At 41.7% G+C, this 14637-nt stretch overlaps 1 protein-coding gene and 1 long non-coding RNA gene across 2 annotated transcripts; both read right to left on the minus strand.

Moving 5' to 3' along the window:
• Window positions 1-954: 954 nt before the first annotated feature.
• LOC117631609 lies at window positions 955-2887 on the minus strand. Its single transcript, XR_004586344.1, has 2 exons — window positions 1329-2887; window positions 955-1209 (listed from the first exon to the last, which is right to left on the minus strand). It is a non-coding gene; the product is annotated as an uncharacterized LOC117631609 (long non-coding RNA).
• A 203-nt stretch (window positions 2888-3090) lies between these two features.
• LOC117631969 (probable LRR receptor-like serine/threonine-protein kinase At3g47570) lies at window positions 3091-6447 on the minus strand. The gene is made up of 2 exons (XM_034365323.1): window positions 3716-6447; window positions 3091-3580 (listed from the first exon to the last, which is right to left on the minus strand). The coding sequence occupies exons 1-2, from the start codon at window positions 6435-6437 to the stop codon at window positions 3132-3134; spliced, it is 3171 nt and encodes a 1056-aa protein (XP_034221214.1). The 5' UTR covers window positions 6438-6447; the 3' UTR covers window positions 3091-3131.
• Between the last annotated feature and the right edge of the window lie 8190 nt (window positions 6448-14637).

Here is a 14637-nt window from a genome sequence, read left to right on the forward strand (position 1 = left end):
AAGATCGACTTTGACGAAAATAATACTTGAAAACTCCGAAAGTGCTGACAGACATTATCAGAGGCCACGTGTAGTTTTGGCCTGGGCTAAACACAAACTCAGAATTTATTTGTCCCTTTCAAATGAACATGAAGTATAAACTGAATAAAAGCCATGATAATATCGCAATATAGTAGTGAAGAGCATTAACTACTATATACCCACAACTTCAAGTTTAGAATCACTCATATATTTGGATCCATGGGCTTCCGGCCCAGATATAATAAAATATGTGGGAAGTCTCAATACATCATTTGAAGTTTATACTGATATTATCCATTTCACGGTGTATTCTTAACAACCGAGATTCACAAAATATATTTCTTCCTTGAGGTGTCGATTATAACAAAATCGAACTTTATTAAATTTATCATATTCTTATGCCAAAGAAATATGTGGCATACCACAATTTGCAATAATACCTCAAGGGATGTCCATTTAATTGTTGGAACTTCAGGTTCTCAACACTGTTATATTTTAAACTTCGGGCCAAAATCACATATTCTCATGGTATGGACATTTTTACAATTTTCTGTACATATTTCAGGACCTCAAGTCCTTACATAATTGTCCATATTTTGAGGAACTTCTGGCATCTCATTTACTTTGCTCATCCATGAGTTTAAGGAACTACAGGTTCCCTTTTTGTATATAGTGACGGTTTACCCAAAATGTTTATGCATACGTCACTATTCATATGTCTGATACTATTCATGTGCACAGTACATCTGCCAGTACAGTTATCATCCATGTGTACGGCACTGTGCACCAATACGGTACTGTTACATCATTAAGGAACCCCAGGTCCTTATTCACATGTCAGTGATCAAGGACTCTTAAGTCCGATCACATGTTTATAAATACAGTACCTGAGAGACTGCCAGCTCTCATATTAATATCATCATACAGCACAAATTAATCATGCATCAAATTTGGTCATCATCATAACCAAAATGAGTCTTTCAATGGCTAAGAATTTCTTTACAGAAAATGATAATCATTAGCAAAGCACAAACCATTCCAACCAATCGTCAGCTTACATGCACATACACTTCTTTGACCATTTTGAGCCACCCTTTTACCAAATGTTGATCGTGGAAAGATCATAGCCAATAGACAAATAGTCCCCCAGATAATATTCCACATATGAGACAAGTAAAGCAAACAAACCTTTTTCCAAGCAATCAAGATATTTTGCCATAAGAGAAGCAAAGCAATCAAGTATCAGCCATTACGTACTGTATTCATGCTCATTAGTGGGAATAATGAGACAAGCAAAGCAAACAAACCTTTTTCCAAGCAATCAAGATATTTTGCCATAAGAGAAGCAAAGCAATCAAGTATCAGCCATTACGTACTGTATTCATGCTCATTAGTGGGAATAATGAGACAAGCAAAGCAAACAAACCTTTCCCCACCTTGGGCCCTTAGCTCTTTGGATAAATGCATGCGTGCCAGTCTGTTGTGCACTAGGGGAATTTTGTCTTCTGCTCCACTTACTAAGCCACTTGTTTAGTTGGTTGGTCCACCCATCCACATCTATCAATCAGCCTGGTGTTTTCCTTTCCCCCACAGACACAGCTTCTCAGCTTTAGAATCCCAGTCCTGGTAGTTGGGTTTGGAGGAGGGGCACTCAAAATCCACCATAGCAATTAACGTGACCGTTGCTGTTGTACAACAGAGCAAGCATCTTCGAAACGTTCCAGCCATGCCTCGTTTCTCTGTCAACTGAGGTTGAGAAGAGCTGCTTTTTGGAAGTTAGACTCGCAGCAGCCACGAAAGTCGAGCCATGTTGCCTACATGCTCTCTCCCTCTAGCTCAGCAAACCAAGTTGTGATCCAGTTGCGGCAAGAATGGACATTTTGGAACTTAGCGTGTGAGAGCATGCTTGTTTGAAAGAGATTCATGAAAGAATCTGCAAGGACTGGTACCATGGACAGCTGGGAAACAGCCGAGGAAGAGATTGAGCAGCCCTGCATGTTGAGCTCCATTCATACAGATGAAGCAAGCCCACCAACTCTGGCCTCATGTTGCTTGTTCTCCATGTTAAAGGCACGATGCCCGCTTGAAGACAAGACAGCTTGTGCCATCAAGCAAAGTGGTGCCCCTCTGCATCGGATCAAGTTCGAGAACACTGTCTCAGTATTTGAAACACTACCAGGAGCTCTTTCTCCTCCAACGCTTTTGTTGGACCAAGGCTGCAGCAGTCTGGCTTGTGCTTGGCTAAGGCATCTCTCATGAACCCACGGAGAGGGCTGGACCAGCCTTCACTGATCACATGCTCTGGGCGAGGACGTGGCCTCCATCTTCCTATCGCCCTTCTTCGACTCCCCGACGAAGAGCTCGACCAGCTTCCCGCCGGCGGGTCCTGGGCTTAATGGCTTTTGACGAAGTAAGCCTGGTGAACGCCATTGAAGAGGTAAACCAAGGCCTGGCTGTGCTTCAAACCTCTGAAACATCAAAAGCATAAGAAGGTTTCTTATGCATAGAACAAGCCAGAGCAGCCTTTGAGAGCATCAAGTATGCTCTGGTAGTCAAATGGGTCCCAACCGCGATTCATCACGGCTCTGAAGGGCAGCATGGACTGTGTAACCCCTCTGCAGCAGGCGCTCTGTGAGGGTGGTGCCTACGTGGCCTGATGCATCCATTACACAGACTGTGTTGGAGGTCTGGTTGAAGGAATCCGATGCTGGTGCCATTTTTGAGAAAGAGAAAGAAGGAGAGCGTTTAGGCTCTGTTTAGAGAAAATCGTGCTGATAACGTGTTATAAAATTTGAGAGAAATTGGAGAGAATTGAAATGGAGAGAAGCAGAATGATTTTCCTTCTGCAATCAAATTGATGTATATCGTTTCTTCAGATTGCATATGTATATATATTACAATGATGTGGGCCCCTTTTCAACATGTGGGCTCCACACCTAATAATTTACAACATTTGTTTACATCTTACTTTTTAGCATTCACAATACACCCAAGCCTAGGAGCATGGTTTCATAACCAATGGAAAAAAACAACTTAGATGCAGCTACATCTCAGAGATGCGGCTACAGATTTGAGATCAGATAACAAACTTAGCCCTGTCTTGAATATTGCTAGCTTCTTATTCTCCTTCTTCTTCTCAAATAGAGATATGAGTCTCTAGCTGCCTTCGTTTTGTTCATAACAACATCCATTTGTATCCGCTCAGATGGTAATATTGCAGAGCATGAGAGTCCTATCTCCATTACCGAAACCAAACACTCTTCCAATCTTGTTGCACGAATAGGGCTGCCATCCTGATAACTTGTAATAATTGGCCTTGCTTTTATGTCATTGTTGTATCTTTCATCATCAACATCTGCATCATCTCTCTCAGTGAGCAATGAAGGGTCAATAATGTCCATGGCATGGTCAGGCATTGCCATGGCTGTGAATTGGTGAATGCTTAGACCTTCTGTGAACATGTCATCTGTAGGGCTTTTTCCTGTGAACATTTCTAGCAATAGTATTCCAAAGCTATAAATATCTCCCAATATGGAAACTTGGCCGCCCATGCCATACTCTGTCATTCATTACATGCATTAGAATGTCACAGTCAAATAATCTTTAGATCTTAGATCTCATTTTCGAGTTTATAGGAAGAAAAAAAAAAAAGGCGATTAAAACTTATTTGGAAGAGAATGATAGAAACTCATACCCGGAGGAATGTAACCGATGGAACCCCTTAGCCCAGCAGAAATGGTTTGACTTTGGGAGGAACTATCTGATGCTTCCAAGAGGAACCTTGCTAAACCAAAGTCACCAACATGAGCTACCATATCTTCACCAAGAAGAACATTGCTTGGCTTTAGATCACAATGAACAATGGTTGTTTCACAATGGTGGTGGAGATAATCTAATGCAGAAGCAACATCAATTGCAATATTGAGCCTTTGGATAAGGCTCAATCTCTTACTTTGAGATTCATCATCATCTCTCGGATGCAACCATGAGTCTAGACTTCTATTGGCCATGAACTCGAAAATTAGACTCATGAAGTCATTACCCTGATTATCAACGCTCGAGCATGCACTTATGATCTTGAGAAGATTACGGTGTCGTATGCTTCTTAAAACTTTGCATTCATCAATGAAACTCTTGGAAGCTCCTTGTTGTTGAAGGTTTAGTACCTTAACAGCAACTGCCCTCCCATCAGCAGGAAGTACTCCTTTGTAAACAGAACCAAAACTTCCCGAACCAATCAGATTGTCCACAGAGAACCCGCCAGTTGATTGAACAAGTTCTGAGTAAGAGATTGGTTTCCAACCCTTATAAGAATGTGAAGCTGCAGGTCCACCTCTTGACTTTTTCACCTTTGAACGAGCAATGAGGAAGCATGACAAAGCGATTATGAATGCAAGTGCACAAGCTACAGGAATGATAACCTTCGGGGCAAGTAGTCGTTGAGATGAATGGGACTTTTTGATGGAGCAGGCATGTAGACGTAATTTTGGGAGGCCACCACAAAGCCTATTGTTTCCAATAACTGAGAGACCAGTTGCATTTGAAAAGATCCCTTCTTTAGGCAATTCACCCTCAAAATCATTATAAGAAAGATTGAGACGATTAAGATGCGTTAAGATGCCTAAAATTTCAGGAATCTGCCCAGATAAGTTGTTGCGTGAAATATCTATTTCTTCCAGACTTCTTAAACTTTTAAGAGATTGAGGAATTGTTCCTTCAAATTCATTACCTTCCAAATACAGGCGCATCAACATAATACAACTGCCAAGAGTTGTTGGAATTTCACCTGATAACTTATTTCCTGATACATCCAGCTCCACAAGATTTACCAAATCACCCACTTCATATGGTAACGAACCAGTTAAATAATTTTGAGAAATTTCCAAAGAAATTGAAAGGGATGAAACTTCGAAAAGCTCTCTAGGTATGGTGCCTGTTATATTGTTATAAGAAAGTTTGAGTTCGAGTAGACTTCGGCAATTCCCAAGACTTGGAGGTATACTTCCCTCAAACCTATTGTTGAACATGTACAGTTGTGTCACTGAAGTCAAATTACCCAGAGAGGACGCTATTGGTCCAGAAAATTGGTTATCATTCAAATACAGTCCCGCTAACTTTTGAAGCTTCCCAATTCCATCTGGGACTGTACCAGTTAGATGGTTAAGCTCCATTGCTAACAAGGTTAAGTTTACAAGATTTCCAATGTCGTCAGGAATGCTTCCGTGGATTAAATTGCCCCCCAAATAAAGAGATGTTAGTTGGGTAGAAAGGTTGGCTATGGATCGTGGAAATTCTCCTCCAAATTGATTACTAGAAAGATCCAATGCCTTTAGGCTAGTACAATTAGCCAAGAAGCTGAGGAAATTCAAATCGTCAGTTTTCCTGTTTCCCAAACTATTGTCAGCAAAGCTTAGGCTAACTAAGCTTCGCAAGGTTCCAAGATTTTCAGCAGGGACTGTCCCCGTGAAACCATTAGAAGGAAAATCAAGGATCTGAATTCTAGAAGAATTTAACAACGATGCGGGAACAGTTCCTGTGAATTTGTTGCTACCACACATAAAAATTTCGAGATTAGGAAGATTAATGCCGAGATTTCGTGGTAGCTCTCCATGGAGCTGGTTGGCAGAAACACTAAAATTCTTTATGGAAGAAATATTATAGATTGAAGAAGGAATAATACCATACAGATTATTCGCTGCTAGTGAGAACACCTCCAAGCTTGTCAGACGACCGAGCTCACTGGGTATGCTCCCATGAAAATTGTTGCGAGTCAGACGAAGGCCTTTTAGAGATGAAAAATTTCCAATCCAACTTGGGATAGTTCCAGTCAGTTTGTTGCTATAAAGTTCTAGGTGATTTAAACTCATCAATGATCTGAGGTCGTCGGGAATCGACCCAGTAATCGCATTGAATCGAAGATCCAGCACCCTTAGTTGGGTACAGTGCGATATGTTAGTTGGAATTTTCCCGCCCAAGGAATTTTCAGACAGGTTAAGAGCTTGCAGGCTTCGTAGACGACCCATTTCTTGAGGAATTTCACCATGGAAGCTGTTGGTTCTGAGGCTGAGTCCAGTAAGATGAGTAAGATTTCCAATGGAAGGTGGTAGAGAGCCTGCCAATTTATAAGAACTCAAGTCCAAAATCAAGACTCTTTTGGTGGAAGGGTTGCACGTAACGCCAACCCAACTGCAGAAATTAATTGAATCATTCCATGAGCTCATGACGTGGAGAGGATCTTGAGTGATTCTTTTCTTCAAGTCCAGCAGCGCCACGCGATCAGTTTCATTTCCAGAAGCATTAGCACTGGCACTGGGTAGAGTTGCAGATTCCAAAGGTGTGCTCATACATAAAATGATGAACCCATGAAGGAATGTAAACAAAATCAGCCTACTATGAGTAGTGCGTGAGTGCTCCATCGCTTTTTGTAAAAACAGAGCAAATCAGAAACCAAGTGTTTTTTTTTTGGGTGTGGATCGAAAGTGTTTTGTTTACACAAATGCATGCATAAGAAAGAAGAAACCCTACTATACTCATATATAGAAAAGAATGTTGAAGACCAAATTAGAGTCAAGCTCCCACCGTGTCTAGAAAGCAACAGATATTGTGACTCACTTGACTAAGCAATTTTCTTTTGAGTAATTTCTTTTAGCAAACGTGTCTAGTAGGAAATTTAGAGTCAAGTTTTCACATTAATGGTCTGCTCACATGACTAAAGATATTTATTTTTTCCAGAGTGTCTAGAAAGCAACAGATACTGTGACTCGCTTCACTAAGCAATTTCTTTTGAGTAATTTCTTTTAGTAAACGTGTCTAGCAGGAAATTTAGAGTCAAGTTTTCACATTAATGGTCTGCTCACGTGACAAAAGATATTTATTTTCTCCAGAGTCCCAGGGTTCGCGATTTTGGAGTATCCGGGACTCCGATTCACAATCCGTTGAATCCTACACGATTCTGAAATTATCTAGAACAACATATCCGAAATTGAGTACGATCCAACTGCTCAACAGTATTGAACCCGGAAATCGCACAATATGGAAAATCCGTTCGAGGCTCAAATGGTATCCAAATTGAGATCCGCGAATTCCTACGCGCTCGTGACAACCTAAGGATCGCAACAACACACAGTGTCTCTGCACTACCCTCGCCCATGTGCCGCCCCATGCGCCGGCAGCAATGGGTGTTCAAAGCGATTACGCCTTGCTGGAAAAACTCAAAACCACGGCTCCAAACTCCTATCCTAGGTATAACACCATATTTGGAACCACTTTTGTTCTGGACCTACCCCAAAAACTGACCGGAGGTATCTGAACATAGAGGCCGAAACTTGGTCGAAATTCAATTTGAAAACTGGGCTATCTACGATCAAAATTGATGCAAACCTAACCAACCATCAGCTAGAGCATGAAAAATAGGTAGGAATCCATACCTCATTCGACAAATATGGAGAAGAATTAAAGGAGAACGAACGGTTTGAAGTTTGGACAAAACCGGTCGGTTTTTCTCCCAATTTCGGCGGCTGGCGAGCGGCGAGCGGCGGGGGAGGGCTGAGGCGTGACAGCGAGGTCAGGCCGGTCATGTTGGTACTGGTTTCGTGGCTCGTGGTGGCCGGTGGCGGTGGCTCGGTCGGTCTGAAGGTGACGGCCGTACGCAGCGGGAGGGAGGAGAGAGAAAAGAGAGAAACTGAGGGAGAAGAGAGAGACAAGGGATAAAAATCTGTTTTTTTCCCAAATTACCGTTTTGCCCTTCATGGTATTTTAACCGTATTTTCTTCGTTACAGCTCCGATTCGAGTCCACTCCGTGTCTACGGACGCGTTTCGTCGTGCTCTACGCAATGGCGCAAGTGGAATTGTCAAATTCCTTCTCGGTCAAAAAGTCAACTTTTTCTCAATAAAATATTCTGAGGGCAAAATTGTCTTTCCTCCAAATAAATTACTATTAAATATGAATTTTTGTTTTGGGTTATTACATCTATACTACAGGTTTTATTATTAAAAAATAGTATTCCCAAATAGCTATACAATTTTGACACGTGTCGAAGCGGGAGACAGGCGCCAAGCGGCTGGCCCTTTTTTATTATAAATAGTATAGCCGCGCGGCCATACTCAGAATTTTTATAATAAAAAATAGTATAGCTGCACGGCTATACAAACTTGGACACGTGGCGAAATATACGCTATGCGGCGGTCTTTTTTAAATAAATAGTATAGCCGTACGGCTATACACGAATTTTTTTATAATAAAAATAGTATAGCCGACTGGCTATACCTTTTTTACACGTGGCGAAATGGGCGCTAGCGCCATGCATGTCTTTTTTACTATTATATAAATTGTTTAGCCGAACGGCTATACGCGATGTTTGAAAAAAAAAAAAAAAAAAAAGACTAGCTGTTCGGCTGTACGATTTGTGACACGTGGCGAAGCAACAGTGTAATGACAGAAATGCCCCCTTCTCCGTTAAATTTTCCCAGAAGCACAGTAGAAGGTGCAAACTGCCCTCAACTGAACGTTCCCTTTTTGGCCCTCCCCTTCGGATCCTAAGTCACGTCTCTCTTTATAAAGAAAGCCTGATTGCGATACTTAGAATTGGACCCATGAAGGAATGGAAACAAAACCCGCTTACCATGAATAATGCTAGTAATGTGAGGAGCCAAATTAGAGTCAAGCTTTCACCGTGTCTATCAGGTTGTGCTCGTGAGTCATGACTAACTTGCTGACTTGTTATAGTCACTAAACATTGATGGCTGGCCCTGCAAGAGATAATATGAATTGGAGAAATTGTTGGTTGTGATTTGATTGAATGCAATAATGCTACAATGAATAATGCGTAGGCCCATCGATGCACCAATTTTCCAAGAGGAGTGGGCATTTGACCCTTCTCATTTATTTTCTATCTGCAGGGCCTTACTAATGCGTAGGTCCTGCTTGTCTTGAAAGACTAATTAGGCGTGCCACAATGTGAATAGAAGAATATCAACTCATGAATTTTGGCTAGTTGAGACGGTGAAATGTTATAATTATAATTCACATGCCCAAGACAGACTGCAACTCCCTAATGTTGTTAAAAATGCATTTCCTGAGCAAATATCACAAGTTTTGGATTAAGGAAAGAGTAGGAGTGAGAGAGATTGTGCCATCACCAGTAATTGGAGAGGGCAAGCCATTAGCACTAGTTATGTATGGGGTCACGGGTGTTACTAGACAACTCATCAAAAAATTTAGCATCATAAGTCATATGATCAGAAGCGCCAGTGTCAATTATCCAAGTATTGGACCCAGTACCTGGAATAGAATAAAAAACACACAAATTTGCAGATGCAACAACAACAGCACCAGCACCAACAATGAAGTTATTACTCATGATTGCAGCAGAAACTCAACAGATTACAACAGAATATACAACGAAACATAGCAGAGGCACAAATATGGCAGATGCACCAAGACAGACACGAACATAGCAGAGTACACAACGAAACACAACATGACAGGACCCGACCCAATTTCCACTTTGGAATTCGAGTCAAGTCCTGTGCGTGTCCGACACCTGGCGAATGTCGGGCACAAAAGACCTTTTTACCCTTCTCGTCTCAAATTCTTTTCAGATTTTCCTTAGACTTCTGCCGAAATTTCGGCAGAGTATCCCCTGTATTTTGACCAATCCCAAAATTTTTCACCTGTTAAACAATTAATAAAATTCACACCAACCGCCAGAATATCTCAAATAACCAATCTCAACTCTAGTTTCTCAGTTTAAACTAGATATCAGAGCATTTTCTAAATTTTTCAGGGTTCCAAGGATTTTCTATGAAGCTCTACCTTATGTGGTGTCGCGAAAGCTTTGAATGGCCCCGGTGGTGGATCCCGCGCACTTCTACGGCCTGGGGGCGAAAAACAGGTTGAAAAATGTGAGTGGACAAAAATAAGGTTCTTAGAAACAACTTTATAACCATAATAACCCCCATTATAAAAATTGTTAAATAAAACTGAATACGTACTCTCCATTTAAAGCATACTAAACTCAAGGCATTCTATGTAAATCATATTCAAGCTCGATAAATTTCGCTCAAAAGCACTGAAATCAAAGCTTGTATAAAACACTGAAATCAAACTTGTATAAAAGCACTGTACTCAAACCTTGCATAATTGAACAAAACTATATAAATGTATCAATGCCTGAAAAATCAAAGAAGCTGATATAAAATAACTGGAAATCATAATTAAATAAAGAAAACTCAAAATTCTTTGAAAATACCACCTATTTGTACCCCTGTCATATCCGTCAATTCCCCTGTCAGGTCTCGGGTACCACGCAGTCTACTCGAGCCGCAAACTGGCGAAATCAGGGGACTATGATCAGCCTGTCCCGCCGGCAGATTCCTCGATGACACCAAGTCGGCTCGAGTCGCTCTGGCAGGATGCAGGGGACCGTAGTCAGCCTGATCCGCAATCCTGGCAGGTCTCGGGGACACAGAGTCAGCCGAGCCGCAATCCTGGCAGGTCTCGGGACACCAAGTCTACCGAGCCGCAAATCCTGGCACTCACGGTCCGAGCGTCCCCGAAACTCGTGAGGCAAAGTCAAGTGCACTGACATAAACTGAAATCGGACTGGATGTCGGTAGACATCGGTCCAACTGTGGGTAATCACCAAAGAAAATGGGTACGAGGTGGTTTTAAAATAAATTCCTTTAGAAAAATCTGATTTATAACTGAAATCTCAAATTATGCTGCTATTTCATCTGCCATAAGCCTCAAACTCTGTTTTCTATAACTCTTTAGCATGTGTAAGTAAGCAGCACAAAACTATGGAATTATTACTGTACTAATCACGTTCGGAACCATAATAAACTTACTCGAGATCAAATAAAGAAATTTATTCAAATAAACTCATTTATAAAAACTTATTTATATAAAATCAATATAAAATTACTTATGAAATCTTATTTATAGAAATCCTCTATATAACTCATTTATATAAAATCATTCATGAAAGAAAGTCCACTCACAGATGGTCCGAGCTAAGTTGACCTTTCGAAGGTCCCGGCTGCTGGTCGACCGGACCTCTAGTGCCTGATTATCCATAAATAATAAATCAATAATTTGCTGAATAAAAAGAATTAAATTAAACACCCTGCCCCGCTCCTAGAAATACGTGCATTCCAATCCAAGTTACTCCTGAGCCCACATTTAGTTTTTTAGACACTTGGACCAGTTTTGGAAGGTCCGACGCTCAGCTAAGCAATAAACTGCTAGATCGGCCGACCCGGGACCCCGTGGGTCCACGATCTCCGATGGCCAATCTGGGCTTCCCTGAAGGTTCCTTACAGAGAGGGAACCATGTTCTGCGAGTTTGGTCCAAAACGGACGGTCGGATTGGCCAAAATCGCGTTATCGTTTAAAATCCAAACCCTAGCCCCAGGGTTCGCGATTTCGGAGTATCCGGGACTCCGATTCGCAATCCGTCGAATCCTACACGATCCTGAAGTCATGTAGGCTGACATATCCGAAATCCAGCATGATCCGATTATTTGACGACACTGCACCCACGGATCGCGCGATATGGAAAATCCGTTCGGGGATCAAACGGACTCCGAATCGAGATCCGCAAAATCCTACGCGCTCGTGACGACACGAGGGTCACAAAACTGCACAGAATTACTTCACCACCCTCGCCCATGCGCTCCAGCACGCGCGGGCAGATTTGGGTGTCTTAAGCGATTTCGGGTGACCGAAAAATCTCGGAACCAAGACTCCAAACTCCTACCCTATGTAAAACACCCCATTTGGAGTCACTTTTGTTCTTGGACATACCCCAAAAAGTGATCGAAAACAGTAGTTTTGGGCGGCCGAATTTTCGGACAGAATTCAAGTCGAAAATTGATCGCTTTAGAGCTAAAATCGATCGAAACCCATATATCCATCAGCTAGAACGTGAAAAATATCTGAGAAACCATACCTTACTCAATCGATTTGGTGGAGAATTGAAGGAGAAAATCGAGCTGGAAGTTCGGGTGGATTCGGACGAACATCCGTCGGAAAACATGGTTTTCCGATCAGCTCTGGGCGGCCCAATGGTGGAGGTCGGTCGGAAAAGGTAGGGGACTCGATGGTGGTTCCAACGCCACCGGTCCCGTGGCCAGGGGTGCTCGGAGGCGGCGCCAGCGAGCTCTGGAAGGCGGCGGCCGTTTTCTGCGCGAGAAGAGAGAGCTGCTGGGTTTTTATAGATCCAATTTCGAAATATTTACGCTTATGGCACTGAGACTCTTTTGACCATAACTCTTTCGTTACAATTCTGATTCGGGCCCACTCCGTGTCTACGGACTCCTTTCGCCTTGCTCTACGCAAGGCGCAAGCGGAATTCCCAAATTCTTTTTCGATTAAAAAGTCAAATTTCCCTCATTAAATAATGTAAGAGCAAAATTGTCTTTTTGCTAAAAGATATTTTCCTTACTTTTTAGATATTTTCTTTCTTTTTAGATATTACACAACAAATATACAAATATGGCAAATCTACGAAGACATGAATGGTACAAACACAATAGATGCACGAACACTACAACACAACACACAAACCCAAGAGGGCACACACGACACAGGTAGAGACAAAAATATAGGGATAGAACACAGGTGGGCACAACACACAGGTCACCAGAAAAGTTGGCTCTGATGCCCAGTCAAACAATATGGGTAGAATATTTCTCAGGTTGTATTTCATTATTCAAAATAAGGTTTTTATAGTATAAGGATGTAACCCTAGTATGGTCAAGCTAGGAAACAAGATAAAATCCTAATTACACAATATATGTAAAAAAGGAAAGAAATATAATCCCAATAAACTAAGAAATAAATGTTCTAATTAAGTTAGGATCTCGCTAACATAGTCAAGGTAATTAGGACCTCTTATATGGATCTTTAAACTCATAATAACTATGCTCCAGGTAAAAGTACCTATTTAAAACGTGTACAATGTAAAAGATACAACATCAAACAAGAAGCTATACACGATATTCAAAACTATGAGAATGTGAAGGTAAAAATGTCACACATTGGAAAGTTAGAAAACCTTGCAAGGGATTATAAGAGCACTTCCACCCATTTTTCATGGTGAAGGACAAGGAGAAGTAAGGGCGATTACTGTTCACGTGAATAGTATATGCGCCCTAATAAGGTAATTATTTCCAAAAGTCTTTGAACATTCAAATCAATGTAGTCCTTAATTTTTTGGCCCATACTTCAGTTTTGTCCTTTCATTGTATTCTTTCAAATCTTTGTAGAATTGGTCACATGACACAACTTATTGACCCATGACACAAAGTAAAGAAGACGGTATTACTCTCTATAACACAAAGTGACGGTATTGCTCTCTATAACACAAAGTAAAGTAAGAAATCAAATTAGAGAAAGATTGTAGTGGATAGTGGACACAGCCTCATAGCCTGCTTACTCTGTGTTTTACTTCTCTTTTATTATTATTATTAATTATTATTTTTATTTTTATTTTTAAGTCAGAAAACCTGTTTTTATTTATTTATTTTTTAAAGACACAATGGTCTGCTATTCTCTGTGTTAAGGACTGTTTGTTGTTGGTTCCAACTTGTGAGTGTGAGAGGGTCTCACGTGGCGAGGGTTATCCGGCGTTGAGACAGACCCCATGCGTGGCGTTGGTTGTACCGGCGTATGGGGAGATATTGCGATATTGTGTTGTGTTGAGGTCGCACGTGGCGTAGGTTATCCGGCGTGTCGACAGACCCCATACGTGGCGTTGGTTGTACCGGCGTATGGGGAGTTATGTGATATGATGTGTAGGTCTCACGTGGCGTAGGTTATCCGGCGTTGAGACAGACCCCATACGTGGCGTTGGTTGTACCGGCGTATGGGGAGATATGATGATAGTATGGTATGGTCGCACGTGGCGTAGGTTATCCGGCGTGTTGACAGGCCCCATACGTGGCGTTGGTAGTACCGGCGTATGGGGAGATTATGCGAAATACAGAGAAATGAAATGAGGTATCGCCTAAGTGTGGAATTGGGTCGTATGGAAGAACTACGTGTGGCTTGATCCCTCAAGGAGGGTACGTAGGCAGCCTAATGTTATTAGGTGCAGCCGCAGACTAATGATTAGTCATAGTTGTATGTGAATGTAGTGTTTGCCTTTTTAGAGGCATGAATTGATTTGTTAGTGTGTTTTGGTAGTTTGTTGAGAATTTTTGGAAGGCCGAAGGCCATTTATGTAAATTGCATGAAATTATATTGTGCATGCTGCCAGTTGGGGATATTAAATGTGTTTTTATGCAGGTTGAAATTTTGGGAAATGTCTAATTTATAGGGGAGACTCTGCCGAATTTTCGGCGGAAAGTCCCGGTCTTTAGTGAGTGGGCCCGGCATCGAGGTGATGTCAGGAATTCCAAAGGATCTGTCTCGGATTTTGGGAAAATTCGGGGCGGGTCCTTTCAAATGGTACAAACACAATAGATGCATGAACACTACAACACAACACACAAACCCAAGAGGGCACACACGGCACAGGTAGAGACAAAAATATAGGGATAGAACACGGGTGGGCACAACACACAGGTCACCAAAAAAGTTGGCTCTGATGCCAAGTCAAACAATATGGGTA

This window comes from Prunus dulcis, chromosome 6 (assembly GCF_902201215.1).
Source record: "Prunus dulcis chromosome 6, ALMONDv2, whole genome shotgun sequence".
NCBI classification, from domain to species: domain Eukaryota; kingdom Viridiplantae; phylum Streptophyta; class Magnoliopsida; order Rosales; family Rosaceae; genus Prunus; species Prunus dulcis.

What these genes read in the sequence shown, in the direction of transcription:
- LOC117631969 (XM_034365323.1), bottom strand. Translation starts at nt 6,437, where the DNA reads ATGGAGCACTCACGCACTACTCATAGTAGGCTGATTTTGTTTACATTC. An exon ending in CATCGGTTACATTCCTCCGG is followed by an intron (nt 3,581 to 3,715) that starts GTATGAGTTTCT and finishes AATGAATGACAG; the next exon opens with AGTATGGCATGGGCGGCCAA.